This window comes from Bufo gargarizans, chromosome 3, assembly GCF_014858855.1.
Source record: "Bufo gargarizans isolate SCDJY-AF-19 chromosome 3, ASM1485885v1, whole genome shotgun sequence".
In the NCBI taxonomy this organism is placed as follows: domain Eukaryota; kingdom Metazoa; phylum Chordata; class Amphibia; order Anura; family Bufonidae; genus Bufo; species Bufo gargarizans.
In genome coordinates, this window is record NC_058082.1 from 44,554,611 (window position 1) to 44,572,227 (window position 17,617).

The window sequence follows — 17,617 nt, forward strand, 5'->3', positions numbered from 1 at the left end:
TGTACCAGTATAAAATGACCCATATAAAGTGCCCCAGTAGATGCCCTCAGTGTCCCCTATAATTTGCAAGTATATAATACCCCTTCTTAGTGCCTCCATAGATGAGCCCATAGTACTCCTCTCTCCCCTTCCCCACAATACCCACCATAATGTGCCCCAGTATAAAATACCCCTTCTTTGTGGCCTCAGTAGAAGCCCCCAATAATGTGCCAGTATGAAGTGCCCTCATAGTGCCACCTATAATGTGCCAGTAAAAAGTGCCACCAATAATGTGCCAGTAAGATGTGCCCCCATAGATGCCCCCAATGTGCCAGTAACAAGTACCCCCATAGATGCCCCCCAATCATGTGCCAGTAACAAGTGCCCCCACAGATGCCCCCAATCATGTGCCAGTAACAAGTGTCCCCATAGATGCCCCCCAATCATGTGCCAGTAACAAGTACCCTCATAGATGCCCCCCAATCATGTACCAGTAACAGGTGTCCCCATAGATGCCCCCCCCCAATCATGTGCCAATAACAAATGCCCCCATAGATGCCTACCAATCATGTGCCAGTAACAAGTACTCTCATAGATGCCCTCTAATCATGTGACAGTAACAAGTATTCTAATAGATGCCCCCCAATCATGTGCCAGTAACAAGTGCCCCATAGATGCCCCCAATCATGTACCAGTAACAAGTGCACTCATAGATGCCCCCAATCATGTGCCAATAACAGGTGCCCCCATAGATGCCCCCCAATCATGTGACAGTAACAAGTACTCTAATAGATGCCCCCAATCATGTGCCAATAACAGGTGCCCCCATAGATGCCCCCTAATCATGTGCCAGTAACAGGTGCCCCCATAGATGGCACATGATTGGGGGAATCATGTGCCAGTAGTAGTACCATATAAAAAAAATGAACACATACTTACCTCCATCAGGCTCGCAGCGATACGATGCAGGCCTCTTCTGGCCTTAGTCCCGCGCTGTATGGCTCAGGCGGCGCAATGACGTCATCGCGCCACCTGCAACAGCCTCTGATAGGCTGCAGGCACTAGGCCTGCAGCCTATCAGAGGAAAGGGGAAGGGAGATGCCTCTCCCTCCCCTGCCCCACCGCAGCACATCCACCTGTATCGCTGTCCTGAGGACAGCGATACAGATGACTATGGAGATGAGCGCTTCCACAATGGAAGCGTTCATCTCCCTGTGCCCTGCTGCCACCCCCCACGTCACCAGTGGCCAGCAGGGCTCAAGAGGCATCTGCCTTGGGCCCCCCAAGAGCAACTGGGCCCAGGGCAGCATCCCCTTTTGTCCAACGTTAAAGACGGCCCTGGCTGTACTAGCAGCAGCGCCCAGCGTTTTAAGGGTGAATCAGTGGGGGCAGGGGCAAGGAATAACCTAGTGACGCCTATAGTCACATCATACAAGAGCTACCACAGAGTGTGAAACATCACAGCAACCTTCAACTACCTGAACAGGGAGCGAAACAGGGAGCGATGCAACAGTGAGGCCCGGAGTACACAAGGAGAATTTTAGTGTTTATTTTTACCATTTCCTTGTGAAACTACGTATTCATCTCTATGAGGCCCCTATTTTAGGGGGGAAAAAACTGAATTTTTTTTTTTTTACAATAAACGCCTGCAATGCACACAGCGCCATCTTGGACTGAAGCAGCCCAAAACTCTGAAATTCTTCGTCAAAATTCATCCTTTTACAGCCCTTGCCAATAGTAACAATGGCTTCGGCTAAAACCGGAAAATGTTACGTCATTTCCTGTTACTCTTTGCCCGTCTGATTTTCTTCGCGAAAAGGAACTGCAAACCCCGCCCCCTCTATGCATGGATTGGCTAGCCGTAGATAAGAATTACCCCATAAGGATTGCGCTTTCTCACCACTAGGGGCTAAAGTCTCTATACTGTGTTATAGACGTCGCTGTCCTCGGTGCAGGGAGGAGGCGGCCACGTTGATCTGGAAGCATATAATGATTATCCCTTCTGCTCTGTAGCAATTTTACGGGAAAAACAGGACGGCATTTTCCCTTGCACTGTGATATTTTACTTCTCAGCCCCGATATATATCGTTATGGTAAAGCAGAGCATAAAGCAGGCGCCATTTTCCTGTAGCCTTACGCTGTGGGGAAAGTAACGGTGCGGCGATCACATGATGAGGACTCCCAGAAACCTCTGCGGTGCTCAATCGGTTTCCATTGATGTTTATAGGAGCGGCTATGAACGGGAGCGTCTCATGAAGGAGGTGACACCTACTATACTATGATTATTACCGACCCCGGCGGCTCCTCCGCTCCAGTATGACCTCTAGAGCAGACGGGGAGGCGTTACCCTTAGCAACCAATCAGATGGCTGCTTTCATTTTCTAACCTGCTCTAGGAAAGGTGACAGTTGAAACCTGGTTACTATGGGCAACGCCTCCATGTTTTTCTCATCATTGGTTCTTAGGACTGAGGTCCAAATGTATGTGATTTATTATAAGTGCGGTATTAATAACGTTGGCCGTCTACACGCTGAAGACGGAAGAGAAAAAAAATCAGACACTGGCTGTGTTCACACAGGGCGGTCAGATCGCATTTTTGCTGCAGTGCTGCATACGATTGCAACCTGTGACTATAACGCGTGCCGCACGGTATCTGCAGAGGAGCAGAGTTTTATTGTCCTCGTCTAGACTGTAAGCTCCTCGTTCAGTATTTGTCACCTTGTGTTTCTTCTGGTTGTAGACTTGGCCCCTTTCTTCTTACTCCACATCTTATTTGTTGTCTGATTCTTCTCGTTCGTTGTCCTGTTTTTCATCTTGATTAATGGGGAAGATTTATTAATCCTGTCTAATAGTTTGGCTGCTTTCACACTGCCGGCAGGAGTTCTGGTTGGGTAGCAGTTGGATCTCCTTCAGACCCCATTATAGTCAATGGGACTGGGGGGCATTTCGGTACCGTCTGGCAATGCCAGATCCAGAGACCTCCAGGAGGCTATTCTCTGCCGGAACAGCCTAAAACCTCTTTTTCATTGTCTTCCTGTTCATTGTCTTTCTCTTCCTTTTTTATTGTTTTGGTCTTCTTCGTAGTCTTCCGATTTGTTTTCCTCTTCTTGTTCATTGTCTGCTCCTTCTATTTAATTGTTTTGCTTATCTTTATTATCTTCATTTTCATTGTCCTCCCCTTCTTTTTTATTGTCCTCTTCTTCTTGTCCGTTGCCCTCCTTTTCTTCTTGTCCATTCCTCTCCTCTTCTTCTTGTCTGTTGTTCTTCCCCTCTGCTTCTTGTCCGTTGTCCTTCTCCTCTGCTTCTTGTCCGTTGTCCTTCTCCTCTTCTTCTTGTCTGTTGTTCTTCCCCTCTGCTTCTTGTCCGTTGTCCTTCTCCTCTGCTTCTTGTCCGTTGTCCTTCTCCTCTGCTTCTTGTCCGTTGTCCTTCTCCTCTGCTTCTTGTCCGTTGTCCTTCTCCTCTGCTTCTTGTCCGTTGTCCTTCTCCTCTGCTTCTTGTCCGTTGTCCTTCTCCTCTGCTTCTTGTCCGTTGTCCTTCTCCTCTGCTTCTTGTCCGTTGTCCTTCTCCTCTGCTTCTTGTCCGTTGTCCTTCTCCTCTGCTTCTTGTCCGTTGTCCTTCTCCTCTGCTTCTTGTCCGTTGTCCTTCTCCTCTGCTTCTTGTCCGTTGTCCTTCTCCTCTGCTTCTTGTCCGTTGTCCTTCTCCTCTGTTTCTTGTCCGTTGTCCTCCTCCTCCTCCTCCTGCTTCTTGTCCGTTATCCTCCTCCTCCTCCTGCTTCTTGTCCGTTATCCTCCTCCTCCTCCTGCTTCTTGTCCGTTATCCTCCTCCTTCTCCTGCTTCTTGTCCGTTATCCTCCTCCTCCTCATGCTTCTTGTCCGTTATCCTCCTCCTCCTCATGCTTCTTGTCCGTTATCCTCCTCCTCCTCATGCTTCTTGTCCGTTATCCTCCTCCTCCTCCTGCTTCTTGTCCGTTATCCTCCTCCTCCTCCTGCTTCTTGTCCGTTATCCTCCTCCTCCTCCTGCTTCTTGTCCGTTATCCTCCTCCTCCTCCTGCTTCTTGTCCGTTATCCTCCTCCTCCTCCTGCTTCTTGTCCGTTATCCTCCTCCTCCTCTGCTTCTTGTCCGTTATCCTCCTCCTCCTCCTCATGCTTCTTGTCCGTTATCCTCCTCCTCCTCCTCATGCTTCTTGTCCGTTATCCTCCTCCTCCTCCTCATGCTTCTTGTCCGTTATCCTCCTCCTCCTCATGCTTCTTGTCCGTTATCCTCCTCCTCCTCATGCTTCTTGTCCGTTATCCTCCTCCTCCTCATGCTTCTTGTCCGTTATCCTCCTCCTCCTCCTCCTCCTGCTTCTTGTCCGTTATCCTCCTCCTCCTCCTCCTCCTCCTGCTTCTTGTCCGTTATCCTCCTCCTCCTCCTGCTTCTTGTCCGTTATCCTCCTCCTCCTCTGCTTCTTGTCCGTTATCCTCCTCCTCCTCTGCTTCTTGTCCGTTAGCCTCCTCCTCCTCTGCTTCTTCTAGTCCGTTGTTCTCCTCCTCCTCTTCTTCTTTGTCATCTGTGTTTTTATTGTTTTGGATAGCTAAAAGAAGATATCCAATATGGTTCTTCTTCTTCTGCTTGTCTGTTGCCCTCCTCCTCTTCTGCTTGTCTGTTGCCCTCCTCCTCTTCTGCTTGTCTGTTGCCCTCCTCCTCTTCTGCTTGTCTGTTGCCCTCCTCCTCTTCTGCTTGTCTGTTGCCCTCCTCCTCTTCTTCTTGTCTGTTGCCCTCCTCCTCTTCTTCTTGTCTGTTGCCCTCATCCTCTTCTTGTCCGTTGCCCTCCTCCTCTTCTTCTAGTCAGTTGTCCTCCTCTTCCTCTTCTTGTCCGTTTTTCTCCTCTTCTTGTCTGTTGCCCTCCTCCTCTTCTTGTCTGTTGCCCTCCTCCTCTTCTTCTTGTCTGTTGCCCTCCTCCTCTTCTTCTTGTCTGTTGCCCTCCTCCTCTTCTTCTTGTCTGTTGCCCTCCTCCTCTTCTTCTTGTCTGTTGCCCTCCTCCTCTTCTTCTTGTCCGTTGTCCTCCTCCTCTACTTCTTCTTGTCTGTTCCCCTCCTCCTCTTCTTCTTGTCCATTGTCCTCCTCCTCTACTTCTTCTTGTCTGTTGTCGTCCTCCTCCTCCTCTACTTCTTCTTGTCTGTTGTCGTCCTCCTCCTCTACTTCTTCTTGTCTGTTGTCGTCCTCCTCCTCTACTTCTTCTTGTCTGTTGTCGTCCTCCTCCTCTACTTCTTCTTCTCTGTTGTCGTCCTCCTCCTCTACTTCTTCTTGTCTGTTGTCGTCCTCTTCTTCATTGTCTCCCTCTTTTTGTTCATTGTCACATAAAAGGGCTTTGTCTTAGTGGGAGGGGGGTGGCTATAGATGAAAAATTTATGCCAAAAACTGACACAAATTTTAGCACAAATCTACATCAGTCACAAGGTATTTACCGTTCATCTTCTCCTAGCTGTGAGGTCTTCAGCTATAGTTCACAGTGGTGCTGACAGGATTTGAGGACTTACGTACAGTAATGCTAAGAAAATCAGGCTGCGGTCCTTGTGGCAAGGGGCAGCCATGACAGGACCAGAAGGCACTTCCCCCTCAGAATGTGTGGGGGCAGATGAGGGCCCATGGCCTTCAGGAGATACCGTTGCTGCAGGGTTGTAAAGGTCAGTGAAATAGTGGCAGTAGTGAGGAAGCCAACAGAGATTTTCTGGCCCACGGACAGGCACAGATGAATCAGATTTATTAAGAGTAAGCCTCTTAATAATTTGGTACATTGTACTCTAGTGCTAAATTTTTGAAGGCATTTTTGCCTTATTTGGCATCAGATCATTGCATGTTGTTTGAAATGTTTGGCGTGTTTTTAGAAATAAATTGTTTGGTTTTTGCGACCCACTGGAGGGGAATTGGCTAGGGTTTTTTATAACTTTTTACAGAGTCACATTTGATAAATCTGGTCTACATTTACTCATCTGGTTAACTATTCTCACTTTTCGAAAGAGGTGGTAGCAACACAAAGTCATGAAACGGCTTATGTTAAACTTTGCAGCAATTTTGTAAACCAGAAAGCTGGCGCACGGAGCTTGCTAAACTCTCCCTCCCCTTGTCGTCTTGTTCAATCCCTATGTAGATTTCCCCCTCTCATCATGGTCTTTCTTGAGCCTTGTACTAATAGAAGACCATTGTGTGGATGTTCCTGAGATAATATCTGGCGTACATGCAACAAGTGATTGTTTTGACTGTATTCATCGGTGATCCAGGCATTTTATCTAGAACCTGTCTTTTCCTACAGTTATCTTTTTTGCAGCCTCAGAATTGTCACTGCTGAGGTCCTTGCATGGTCTGGGTCCTCTCCATGACTGATCGGCTGAGGATGAAGACTGACAATGATGAGATGACCAAGAGGATACTAAGTGTCACCCTGGAGATCATCTACCTGCTGACCGGAGAGGTGAGGCATTCTGGAGATGTCACGTATGATTTTGGGAAGTTCTTCGTGTATTTCTTCTAGTTGCCTCCTTTGGTTTCTATTTCATTAGGATTACGGACCAGTGAAGAAGTCCACCAAACCTTTGAGAGGACATAGCAGGGCTCAGAACCTCACAACAGGGTCTCCTCCTCACTCACTGATACAAAAGAGACACCATAAGAGCATCCTAGACCTCACCAACAAGATCATTGAGCTGCTGACTGGAGAGGTGAGGAATAGGGGTCTACACAGGGACAACGTGTCTGGACAGTGATGAGCATCTCGTTGTATGTGTCAGGTTTCTGTAAGGTGTCAGGACGTCGCTGTCTATCTCTCTGTGGAGGAGTGGGAGTACTTAGAAGAACAGAAGGATCTGTACAAAGACGTCATGATGGAGATTCAGTCGCCCGTCGCATCACTGGGTAAGTGATATAAGCTAGAGGCAAACATCCTCCAATAAATCCTATATATACAGTGTGTTCAGTCCCTGCATGTTTCGTCTTTAGATGGGTCCAATAAGAGAATCTCAGTGAAGAGACGTCCCAGTCCTGACTATCCACAGGAGTCTACAGAGGAAAGTCACAGTGTCCCCCAGGATGATCAGGTAGGTGGCGAGGAGGATGATTCCACCTGCACATGAACTGTAGAACAAGTTTGGTAACATACGCTCATATTCTTCTGTCATCAGTCCCTCTCTATATGTCCTATTAGGCATGTTGAGATGACTGACGGTGCCCCCCACACACACACAATTGGGATCCATTTCATTAGCAGAAGCAAAGAGCTTCTTTCTCTGGAGGAGCACAGTCAGTGACTGAAATCTTTGATCATCTCTTAGGGCCTATTCCCACAGCATTTATGGAGGATTTTACCGACATACCTCCAACAGATGCTGTATGCCAGTGTATAACCAGACAGTGGCATATGTTTCTGCTTAGGCTTCCATATAAAAAAAAAAGACATGTCAACAACAGCAACAAAAAAAGTTATTTCAATGTTTTATGGCCCGGTGGAGGCCAGATGACACTGACCTCTGTTGGGTCAATGCAAGTCTATGGGTAGGTTTGACATATACACTGGTATACACTTTCCCAATGCATATAGCAGCTGGACACTGCACACGCCATTTGAATGTTGCCTTAATGGTGGGTCCAGGGCATGCATTTCTTCTGCTCCTGGCAGTAGTAAGTTAGTCTCCAAGATCCCCTACCATCCCACCCAACAGCCTTCTGAACAATCCCCTACATATGAAACTCCGCCCCCGCCTCCATTATAGTAAATGGGGACGGAGCGGCAGTCCAGGGGCACACGTTCACCAGCGGCAGGACGCATCCGACAGGCTGTTCACCCACCGGAACAGCCTGCCGGAGTCCCCTGTCGCTAGTGTGAAAGTAGCCTTAGACTTCAAGATGCACCAAATTGATCAAATATGGTGCGACATTTGGTGCAAATTACAGCAGCGCAGACCCCTGAAAACTGATGATAAATCTCCCCCGATGCGATGCCATGCACCAGGGTCTGAATATCTGCTCTGTTTAGGATGGAAGCTTAACAATGATTAAAGTTGAAGTTGTGGAGTCGGATGTATTAGAAGACGGGGAGGATATGGAGAAGCTTCCCCAGGATATCAGCCCAGGTGAGTAACGACCTTGAGACAGGAGCCGACTGGGAATTAAAGTGGTCCCATGTTGTAGGCATCCAAAGTGACAGATGGTAGGGCCAAGACTAATAGGCCGAGCCAGCAGTACCATATTACGGCACATTATACCATCCCAGCAGAGGGTAAATACCACAGTGCAGCACAATATAATGTCCCAGCAGCACAAAATCCCCCCGCAGAAGCTGCCCCTTTGTGGCAGCCATCGCCGACTGCCGCGATCTGTTCTCCTACTCCTGTTGCTTCAGGATGGCAATACAGTTGAATTCTGGAGTAAGGAGGGAACATCAGATCATTACTTACCTGGGAGGCAGCCCCCTTGGTATCAGCCAACTGGGAAGTTTGCCTCTAGGGTCCGTGACCAGTCCACTGCTGCCTCTAGATGTGTACAGTGCTTGCGGGCCTGCCATTGGGGGTAAGCATGGAATTCAGGAGGATACGCGCTGGCCTCATGGACTCTAATTCAGAAGCCACGTCTATAAAATTCCATGAATCATATGCCACAGGAGCATGTGTGTGTCCAGTGTTGGAAATTGGCCGCAACAACACAAAACTTCTTGAGACGACTTCTTCTTGGGAAGATTCTTTAGTTTATTCAGAGACAAGAGCAGAAAGACCGCACGTCATGCAGAGGCATGAGGTAGATGGAGGGGCGTAGCAGCAGTAGATAAAAAGGCAGTGCTGTCTGTGTGTTATGTCCCCAAATACGCTTTATTATACCCCAGAGAACAAAGGAATAAATAGTATTATAATACAGGTTTGTCGCAGTATACCGCAATCCATAGGAGTGAATGGTGACACACCTAAATCACATCATTATTATACGAAGAAAGGGTACGCTCTGCCTCTGATGCCACCGGATGGAAGGCCGCTATCCTATACATCAATGTTCAGCTCTATAAATAATCATTATTATACATAGCACGTGGCCTCACAAATGCTTTGCTATTCATAACCATTGACGTACATAAGTTGCACCTCCAACATCAATATGCATAAGGAAGACGTCCGCCTCTCTATACGTCATGATAGTTAAATGTCCACTAACCAAGTATCTAAAAGAACCTCTGGAGGACATACCGTATTTTTCGCTTTATAAGACGCACCTGATGATAAGACTCACCTAGGTTTTTGAGGAGAAAAATAAGAAAAGAAAAATTTGAACCAAAAGGTGTGCTTTTGGTAGGTTTTGAACTAATGGTAGTCTGTGGATGCCGCACTGTTATGGGGGATCTGTGGATGACACACTGTTATGGGGGATCTGTGGATGCCGCACTGTTATGGGGGATCTGTGGATGCCGCACTGTTATGGGGGATCTGTGGATGCCGCACTGTTATGGGGGATCTGTGGATGACACACTGTTATGGGGGATCTGTGGATGCCGCACTGTTATGGGGGATCTGTGGATGCCGCACTGTTATGGGGGATCTGTGGAGGACGCACTGTTATGGGGGATCTGTGGAGGACACACTGTTATGGAGGCTCTGTGGATGCCGCACTGTTATGGGGGATCTGTGGATGCCGCACTGTTATGGGGGATCTGTGGATGCCGCACTGTTATGGGGGGATCTGTGGATGCCGCACTGTTATGGGGGGATCTGTGGATGCCGCACTGTTATGGGGGGATCTGTGGATGCCGCACTGTTATGGGGGATCTGTGGATGCCGCACTGTTATGGGGGATCTGTGGATGCCGCACTGTTATGGGGGATCTGTGGATGACATGTCATCCACAGATCCCCATAAGTGTCATCTACAGATCCCCCATCAGATGCATCAGTGTGGAGGGAGGAGGCGGAGACACTCATGGCGGGGCCCGGTGCAGTGACTCTACTCTAATACACCGGGCCCTGCAACTGTTAAATACATTCAATCCGATCTATATCTAAATGTATACCGCACTGTTCGGTACTTACTGTAGTACCGTAAGTATAGCATTAAGGCGGCGCAGACCGTCAGCTACCTCGGTCATGCGCCGCCTGCCGTAGCTCCCTCCTCATGCGCCGCCTGCCTTCTTATCTCACTTTATGAATGAACAGGCAGGCGGGTCAGGCGGCGCATGACCGAGGGAGCTGCGGCAGGCGGCTCATGAGGAGGGAGCTGGGGCAGGCAGTGCATGACCGAGGGAGCTGCCGGTCTGCGCTGTCTTAATGCTATACTCTAATGCCCCGCCATGAGTGTCCCTGCCTCCTCCCTCCACACTGATACTTCACTGGCCGCGCTGTGCAGCATAGTGGCCAGCGAAGTATCCGCTTTATAAGACGCACGTCCATTTTCCCCCCACTTTTGAGGGGGGGAGTGCGTCTTATAAAGCGAAAAATACGGTAAATATGTCACTAAGACTCCATGCTCTCATAACCGGCTCGTCCTAAACAGAGAAAATAGGCTTTAATTGATCACCTAAGGACCTTATTTTCTTAGCAACGTTATATCAGTATTCAAGGTGACTCTTTAGCTAAGCTTTAAGGTAGAAATATAAGATGTCTGACTAAGACAACATGGCGGACATTCAGATCTAATCCTGATTCTCCAACATCCAGAACCCAATATTCAGTTAGTATCCGTCTCCTACAGATGAGTCCAGTAAGAGAAATGCATCAAAGAGACATCCCAGAATGGTCGATCCACAGGAGTCTACAGAGGAAAGTCCCAGCGTACCGGAGGATGATGAAGTAGGTGATGATTCCACCGGATGCTTGATGTGTAGAACAGTTATTATATTGTGCATCGCACATGACTGAATGGTCCCAGCCTCTTGTATCTCAGCCAGGTAAGTGCCCTTGTTGCCACCTTAACAAAATTGCGCTCTATTTAGGATGGAAGCTTAAGAATTATCAAAGTTGAAGTTATGGAGACGAAGGTGTGGGAGGAGGAGGAGCCGTGTGATCAGAAGACTCTGGCAGATATCAGCCCAGGTGAGTGGTGACCTCTTATGGAGAATGTGGGCCTCACAAGCATGGAGAACGATCTCATGATCAGCAGCTGGGGTAGTTTTCCCGCGATCTCCTTTCATTTCTGTGGGAGTTCCAGAGATAGCCGAGCGTTGTACTCGTCCCCGGGGGAGTGGCTGACAGCATGCCCAACCAGCCGCTCGGTATAATTTTTAGGCGGCTCCACAGCAGGGCACGGGGCCCCCATTCTTATGATTGGTGGGGGTCCAAGCAGTAGTTGTAAAACAGCAGGCACCCGGAGGCTATGATGACCACTGCGTTAAGGAGCAGGCGCTATCTTTAAAGAGACGACGAGCACCGTATGTATACGGACCTTATCATAAAGGGGTTAATGACCTATCCTGAGTAGAGATGAGCGAATTGATTCGACTCAGACATTAGCTCCCTTCCCCAGTGATTGACAGCGCCGAATATCTTACAGCGCAAGAGCCAACTGCATGTGCCACTTTACTTCCGGACGCAGCAGCAGAGGCGCGAGAAGTCTGGCCTGTCAATCAGCAGAGAGGGGGGGAGCCTCCTGAGTAGCGCTGCCAGCCCCTCGCTGCTCAAGGAGTCCGTTTGATGAAAGAAACAATTCACAATGCGAATTGATTCCTTCATCTCTAATCCTGAGGATACGACGTCTTCAGATCCTTTCACTTTTTCACATTTTGTTATGTTGCTCCTTGTGCTAAAATAAAATAAAATTCTCGTCTTCTCCCATCGATCTGCACTCAGTACCCCATAATGAGACAGCGAGAACAGCATTGTATACATACGTTTTTGCTAATTTATCAAAAAGAAAAAACTAAAATTGCATATGGACCCAAGTATTCAGACCCTTTGCGATGACACTTGACCTTTTGCTCCGGGACCTCCCATTTCTGTTGATCATCTTTGAGATGTTTCTGCACCTTGATTGGAGTCCACCTGAGGTAAATTCAGTTGATTGGACATGATTTGAGAAGATACAGCCCTGTCTATATAAGGTCTCACAGCGGACAATGCATATCACAGCAAAAACCAAGCCATGAGGAGGAAAGGACTGTGTGGAGGCACAGATCTGGAGAAGGGGGCAACAACATTTCTGCTGCACTGGAATTTCCCCAAAAGCACAGTGGTCTCTGCAATTCCTAAATGGAAGAAGTTTGGAACCACCAGGACCCTTCCTAGAGAACCCAATGGTCTCTCCGGCTGAGCTCCAAAAATCCTGTGTGCAGATGGGAGAAACTTCCAGAAGGTCAACCATCACTGCAGCCTCCACCGATCTGGGCTTTATGGCAGAGTGGCCAAGAAGAAGCCTCTCCTTGGTAAAAGACACCTGGGGTTTGTACAAAAAAAAAAAAAAAAAAACACCTAAGGGACTCAAAAGTGTGAGAAATGAAGATTCTCTGGTCTGACAAAACCAAAATTAGACCTTGTAGCCTCAGTCTAAGCATCATGTTTAAAGGAAACTAGGCCCTGCTCAATACTATCCCTACAGTGAAGCATGGTGGTGGCAGCATCATCCTGGGGGGACAGGGAGACTGGTCAGGGTTGAGGGAAAGCTGAACGGAGCAAAGTACAGAGATATTCTTAAAAGAGTTTTATGAGATTTTAATACTGATGGCCTATCCTCTTCATAGGTTATCAGTATCTGATCAGTGGGGGTCCGATACCTAGGACCCCCGCTGATCAGCTGTTTGAGAAGACACTGGGGCTCCTGAGAGTGCTGCTGCCTTCTCACAGCTTACCAAGCACAGCGCCGTACATAGTATAGTGGCTGTGCTTGGTATTGCAGCTCAGCCTCATTCCCTTCAATGGAGCTGAGCTGCACCTAGGCCACGTGACCAATAAATGTGACGTCACTGGCCTAGGGAAAGCTAGGAGAAGGCCGCGATATTGCGAGCACTTGTGCCTTCTCAAACAGATGATCAGCAGGGGTCCTGCGTGTCAGACCCCCAATCAATCAGATACTGGTGACCTATGCAGAGGATAGGCCATCAGTATTAAATTCTCAGGAAACCCCCTTTAATGAAAACCTGATCCAGAGCTCTGGATCTCAGACTGGGCTGAAGGATCACGTGCCAACAAGACAATGACTAAGCATACAGCCAAGACAACACAGGAGCGGCTTGGGGTCACCTCTGTCCTTGAGTGGCCCAGCCAGAGCTCTGAACCCAATGGAACGTCTCTGGAGAGACCTGAAGATGTGTGTCCACCGCCAGCCCCCATCCAACCTGACAGAGCTTGAGAAGAATGGCAGAAACTCCCCAAATCCAAGAGTGTAAACCTTGTGGCATCATCCCAAGAAGACTGGAGGCTGGAATCACTGCCAAAGGGGCTTTAGAGAAGTCCTGAGTAAAGGGTCTGAAGACTTATGTCAGTGCAAGATTTTAATTTTTCCTTTTCAATAAATTAGCAACCATTTCTCACATTCTGTTCTCACTTTCTCATTATGTAGGACTGCAGAAAAAAATGGATTTTCTTAAAAAATTTTAGAACAAGGAGCAACATAACAAACTGTGAAAAAGTGAAAGGGTCTAAAGACTTTCCAAATGTACTGTAGGTCATCAAAATGTAGGTCTCTGAAAACCCCTTTAACCTGCCGAACGAATGAGCTGAAAGCTATGGGAAAGGGGAGAAAGCTGGTGGCGACATCTCCATGAGAACAAAGGGCCCGGTCATATTGAAATCCAACTTGTCCTATGGTTCTCTCCCCTGAACCTGTTGTGAGATGGTGTCAGAAGGCTCCATACACATAATGGTGAGAATACATCTTGTATGTATGGCCAGCTTTAGGCCTCTTTCACAAGGGCGAGATTTCCGCGCGGGTGCGATGCGTGAGGGGAACGCACTGAATCCGGACCCATTCATTTCTATGGGGCTGTGCACATGAGTGGTGATTTTCACGCATCACTTGTGCGTTGCGTGAAAATCGCAGCATGTTCTATATTGTGCGTTTTTCACGCAACGCAGGCCCTATAGAAGTGAATGGGGCTGCGTGAAAATCGCAAGCAAGTGCGGATGCGGTGCGATTTTCACGCACGGTTGCTAGGAGATGATCGGGATGGGGACCCGATCATTATTATTTTCCCTTATAACATGGTTATGAGGGAAAATAATAGCATTCTGAATACAGAATGCTTAGTAAAATAGGGCTGGAGGGGTTAAAAATAAATATTTAACTCACCTCATCCACTTGTTCGCGCAGCCCGGCTTCTCTTCTATCTTCTTCTTTGCTGTCCAGGGGGAAAAGGACCTGTGGTGACATCACCATGGTGATGGATCATGTGACGGACCATGTGATGAGCGTAGTGACGTCACCACAGGTCCTTTTCCTCAAGGAAGAAGAAAGAAGAGAAGCCGGGCTGCGCGAACAAGTGGATTAAGGTGAGTTAAAAAAAAATGTAACCCCTGCAGCCCTATTGTACTATGCATTCTGTATTAAGAATGCTATTATTTTCCATTATAACCATGTTATAAGGGAAAATAATACAATCTACACAACACCTAACCCAAACCCGAACTTCTGCGAAGAAGTTCGGGTTTGGGTACCAAACATGCCGATTTTTCTCACGCGCATGCACAACACATTAAAATGTTTTGCAATCGCACATTTTCCCGCGACGCACCCGCATCTTATCTGGCCCAAATCCATGACGCCCGTGAGAAAGAGGCCTTAGGGTTACACCGCCTTCAGTCGCCACAAATGCAAAACTCCGAAGTGCATGTATAATGAGAAAGTCTCCTTCTCTCTCTTTCAGCAGGTCCAGCCTCGTCCAGTCTGGATAACATATTCCCCTGTACTGAATGTGGTAAATATTTTACCCATAAGTCAAAACTTAATAGGCACAAACGGACCCACACGGGCGAAGCTCCATTTTCATGTCCTGACTGCGGGAAATGTTTTAAACACAAAACTTCACTCGTCGACCACCAGAGAATCCACACGGGAGAAAAGCCCTTTGCCTGTTCTTACTGCGGGCAGAGATTCGCCCATAGGTCCATTGTCATCGACCACGAGAGGACTCACACGGGCTTCAAGCCCTTCTCATGCTCCTTTTGCGGTCAGAGCTTCACCATGAGATCCACGTACGTGAACCATTTGAGGATCCACACGGGGGAGAAGCCATTCTCCTGCACAGATTGCGGCAAATGCTTCACCCAGAAGTCCGCACTTGACAAACATCGGTTCCTTCACACTGGCGAAAGGCCGTTCTCATGCTCTGAGTGCGGGAAGAGTTTTTCGAGACGATCGCTTCTTGTAGAACACGAGAGGACTCACACCGGGGAGCGGCCATTTTCATGTTCTGAATGCGGAAAATCGTTTGCCCACAAATCCACCCTCTCTGCGCACAAAATAAGCCACTTGGGGCTGAAGATGTTCTCCTGTTCTCAGTGCAACAAATCCTTCACAACCAAAAAAGGTCTTGTAAGACACTGGCAGATCCACGCAGGAGATAAGTAATGACGATTCACCCAGTAGGGTGGCAAGTGGAATCTCACCTGAGATTGTGGGTGTGGACCCAAAATGATGGGCGCATTAGAAGAAAGAGGGATCTGATCTCCTCAGAGACCCATACTCGGGCTGAAACTGGAGATGGCTCTTGTGGTTGCATTCAGGAACAGCCTCCACCATCAGGAGTTATCAAGCATAGGAATCCCTTGAAACCCTTACACCTCCAAGGACAACCTGTCATAGGGTGGAAACTCTCTTACTTTGAGAGTTGGCACCTGGTATCATGGAACCACTGAACTGTACAGACATTGCAGAAGCTAAAACTCCTGTCACGAGTTGGCAGAGAATAGTACCAACTTAAGCTTGTGTTGGACAGGAAGTAGCGGTCAGCCATATTGGTTGTATGCGCCACTATCCAGACTGAGAGCCTTTCCCTCTGTAAGTTCTCCCTGGAAATCAATCACATGAGAAGCCTCCTGTTGGCTCAATCCCCCCAAGTGCAGAAACACTTATGTCTAAACCTGTGTCATCGAGTGTGAAACATCATCTGATATCGCTGATCCAAATGTCCCATGTATCAAACATAAATATATTGTGTAGACAACTCTCGTAAATTGTCGATGGAGTCTCCGGGAACGGCCTGCTGCTCCGTGTAGAGAGGAAGGACATGATGGAGCAGCACTGATATTTCCCTCCTCAGCTGTAAGGCTTCTTCTCAGTCTACATAGAGAAAAACAGCCTTCTGTTCCCTGCGCTTGCTTGGCAGCCTCTTGGCATTGAGCGCAGTCGCAGACATCACTAGTGGTGTTTTGGTCTTATCTGAATTGTGTTCTCTTCACCCCTCTGACTCTCAGCACCCCCTCTGATCAGCTGTTTGAAGGGGCCGCGGCAGTTGTGCGCGCTCTTCAGTGTTCACCTGCACGCCGTCTACATTGCAGCGGGGGTGCAGGGTAACGCACTTTCCTATTACTTGAAATGGGAAGAACAGTTATAATTACCCTGCACCCCCGCAGTGTAGACGGGGCTCAGGTGAACACGGTGCAGAGTCAGACCCCCAACGATCTGAAGATACCTCATCAATATCATGAAGCTGGAATACCTCTCTATTCTCTGCATCGAAAACATGTTCCCACTGGAAACTTTCCCAAAAATGTTTGCCCGTATTTCTCGAGTTTGTGATTATCGACCTTCACTGTGACGCTCCTGATGCTCAGGACACTGATCACATTCTGCAGATTCTGAGCTGTTCTGTTGGGGTAAGAACAGAGGGTCCGCCTGCCCCCCACCGCCAGACCCTGCTCATGTGGCCAGTGGCAGCACAGTTCTGAAGGTAATGCCTCTGCGTGTCGGTTGCAGTTGCTGTTTTTAAGCCCCCCACGGGGAGAGAAGTGATTTCTGCCTTTTGTGTGTGGTAAGGAATCATGTATTTAATTCTGATTAAATGTCAGCAGAAGAGGAAGATTGTGTTTACTGTGTCTTTAAATGTCCCTGGTGGTGGCGGCCATATCCTACACCTCCTTCCTGTGCAGCAGGGTGTGTGCGCTTTATGGCAGCTGCAATGACTCCCTGTGCAGCAGGGTGTGTGCGCTTTATGGCAGCTGCAATGACTTCCTGTGCAGCAGGGTGTGTGCGCTTTATGGCAGCTGCAATGACTTCCTGTGCAGCAGGGTGTGTGCGCTTTATGGCAGCTGCAATGACTTCCTGTGCAGCAGGGTGTGTGCGCTTTACGGCAGCTGCAATGACTTCCTGTGCAGCAGGGTGTGTGCGCTTTATGGCAGCTGCAATGACTTCCTGTGCAGCAGGATGTGTGCGCTTTATGGCAGCTGCAATGACTTCCTGTGCAGCAGGGTGTGTGTGCACCTTTCGGGTTTCGCAGGCCATTTTTTACACATTTTGATTGCAAGGTACTTCTCACACATTTGGGCCCCTAAATTGCCAGGGCAGTATAACTACGCCACAAGTGACCCCATTTTGGAAAGAAGACACCCCAAGGTATTCCGTGAGGGGCACGGCGAGTTCCTCGAATTTTTTTTTTTTTTGTCACAAGTTAGTGGAAAATGATGATTTATTTTTATTTTTTTTCTCTTTTTTCCTTACAAAGTCTCATATTCCACTAACTTGCGACAAAAAATAAAAAATTCT

General features: G+C 48.2%; 1 protein-coding gene across 3 annotated transcripts; it reads left to right on the forward strand.

Moving 5' to 3' along the window:
• Positions 1 to 1,968: 1,968 nt before the first annotated feature.
• Positions 1,969 to 17,286, forward strand: LOC122931216 (zinc finger protein 771-like). 3 transcript variants are annotated; one of them, XM_044285251.1, is made up of 9 exons: positions 1,969 to 2,240; positions 6,271 to 6,429; positions 6,518 to 6,676; positions 6,746 to 6,869; positions 6,954 to 7,051; positions 7,987 to 8,083; positions 10,679 to 10,776; positions 10,920 to 11,019; positions 14,784 to 17,286. In XM_044285251.1, exons 2-9 carry the CDS (start codon positions 6,316 to 6,318, stop codon positions 15,482 to 15,484), a joined length of 1,491 nt encoding a protein of 496 aa, XP_044141186.1. In that variant the 5' UTR covers positions 1,969 to 2,240; positions 6,271 to 6,315; the 3' UTR covers positions 15,485 to 17,286. The 3 variants fall into 3 exon arrangements, with proteins under 3 accessions (XP_044141186.1, XP_044141185.1, XP_044141184.1); XM_044285250.1 differs by having other exon boundaries at positions 1,972 to 2,240; positions 6,286 to 6,429; positions 14,781 to 17,285; XM_044285249.1 differs by having other exon boundaries at positions 1,973 to 2,240; positions 14,781 to 17,285.
• Positions 17,287 to 17,617: the final 331 nt, after the last annotated feature.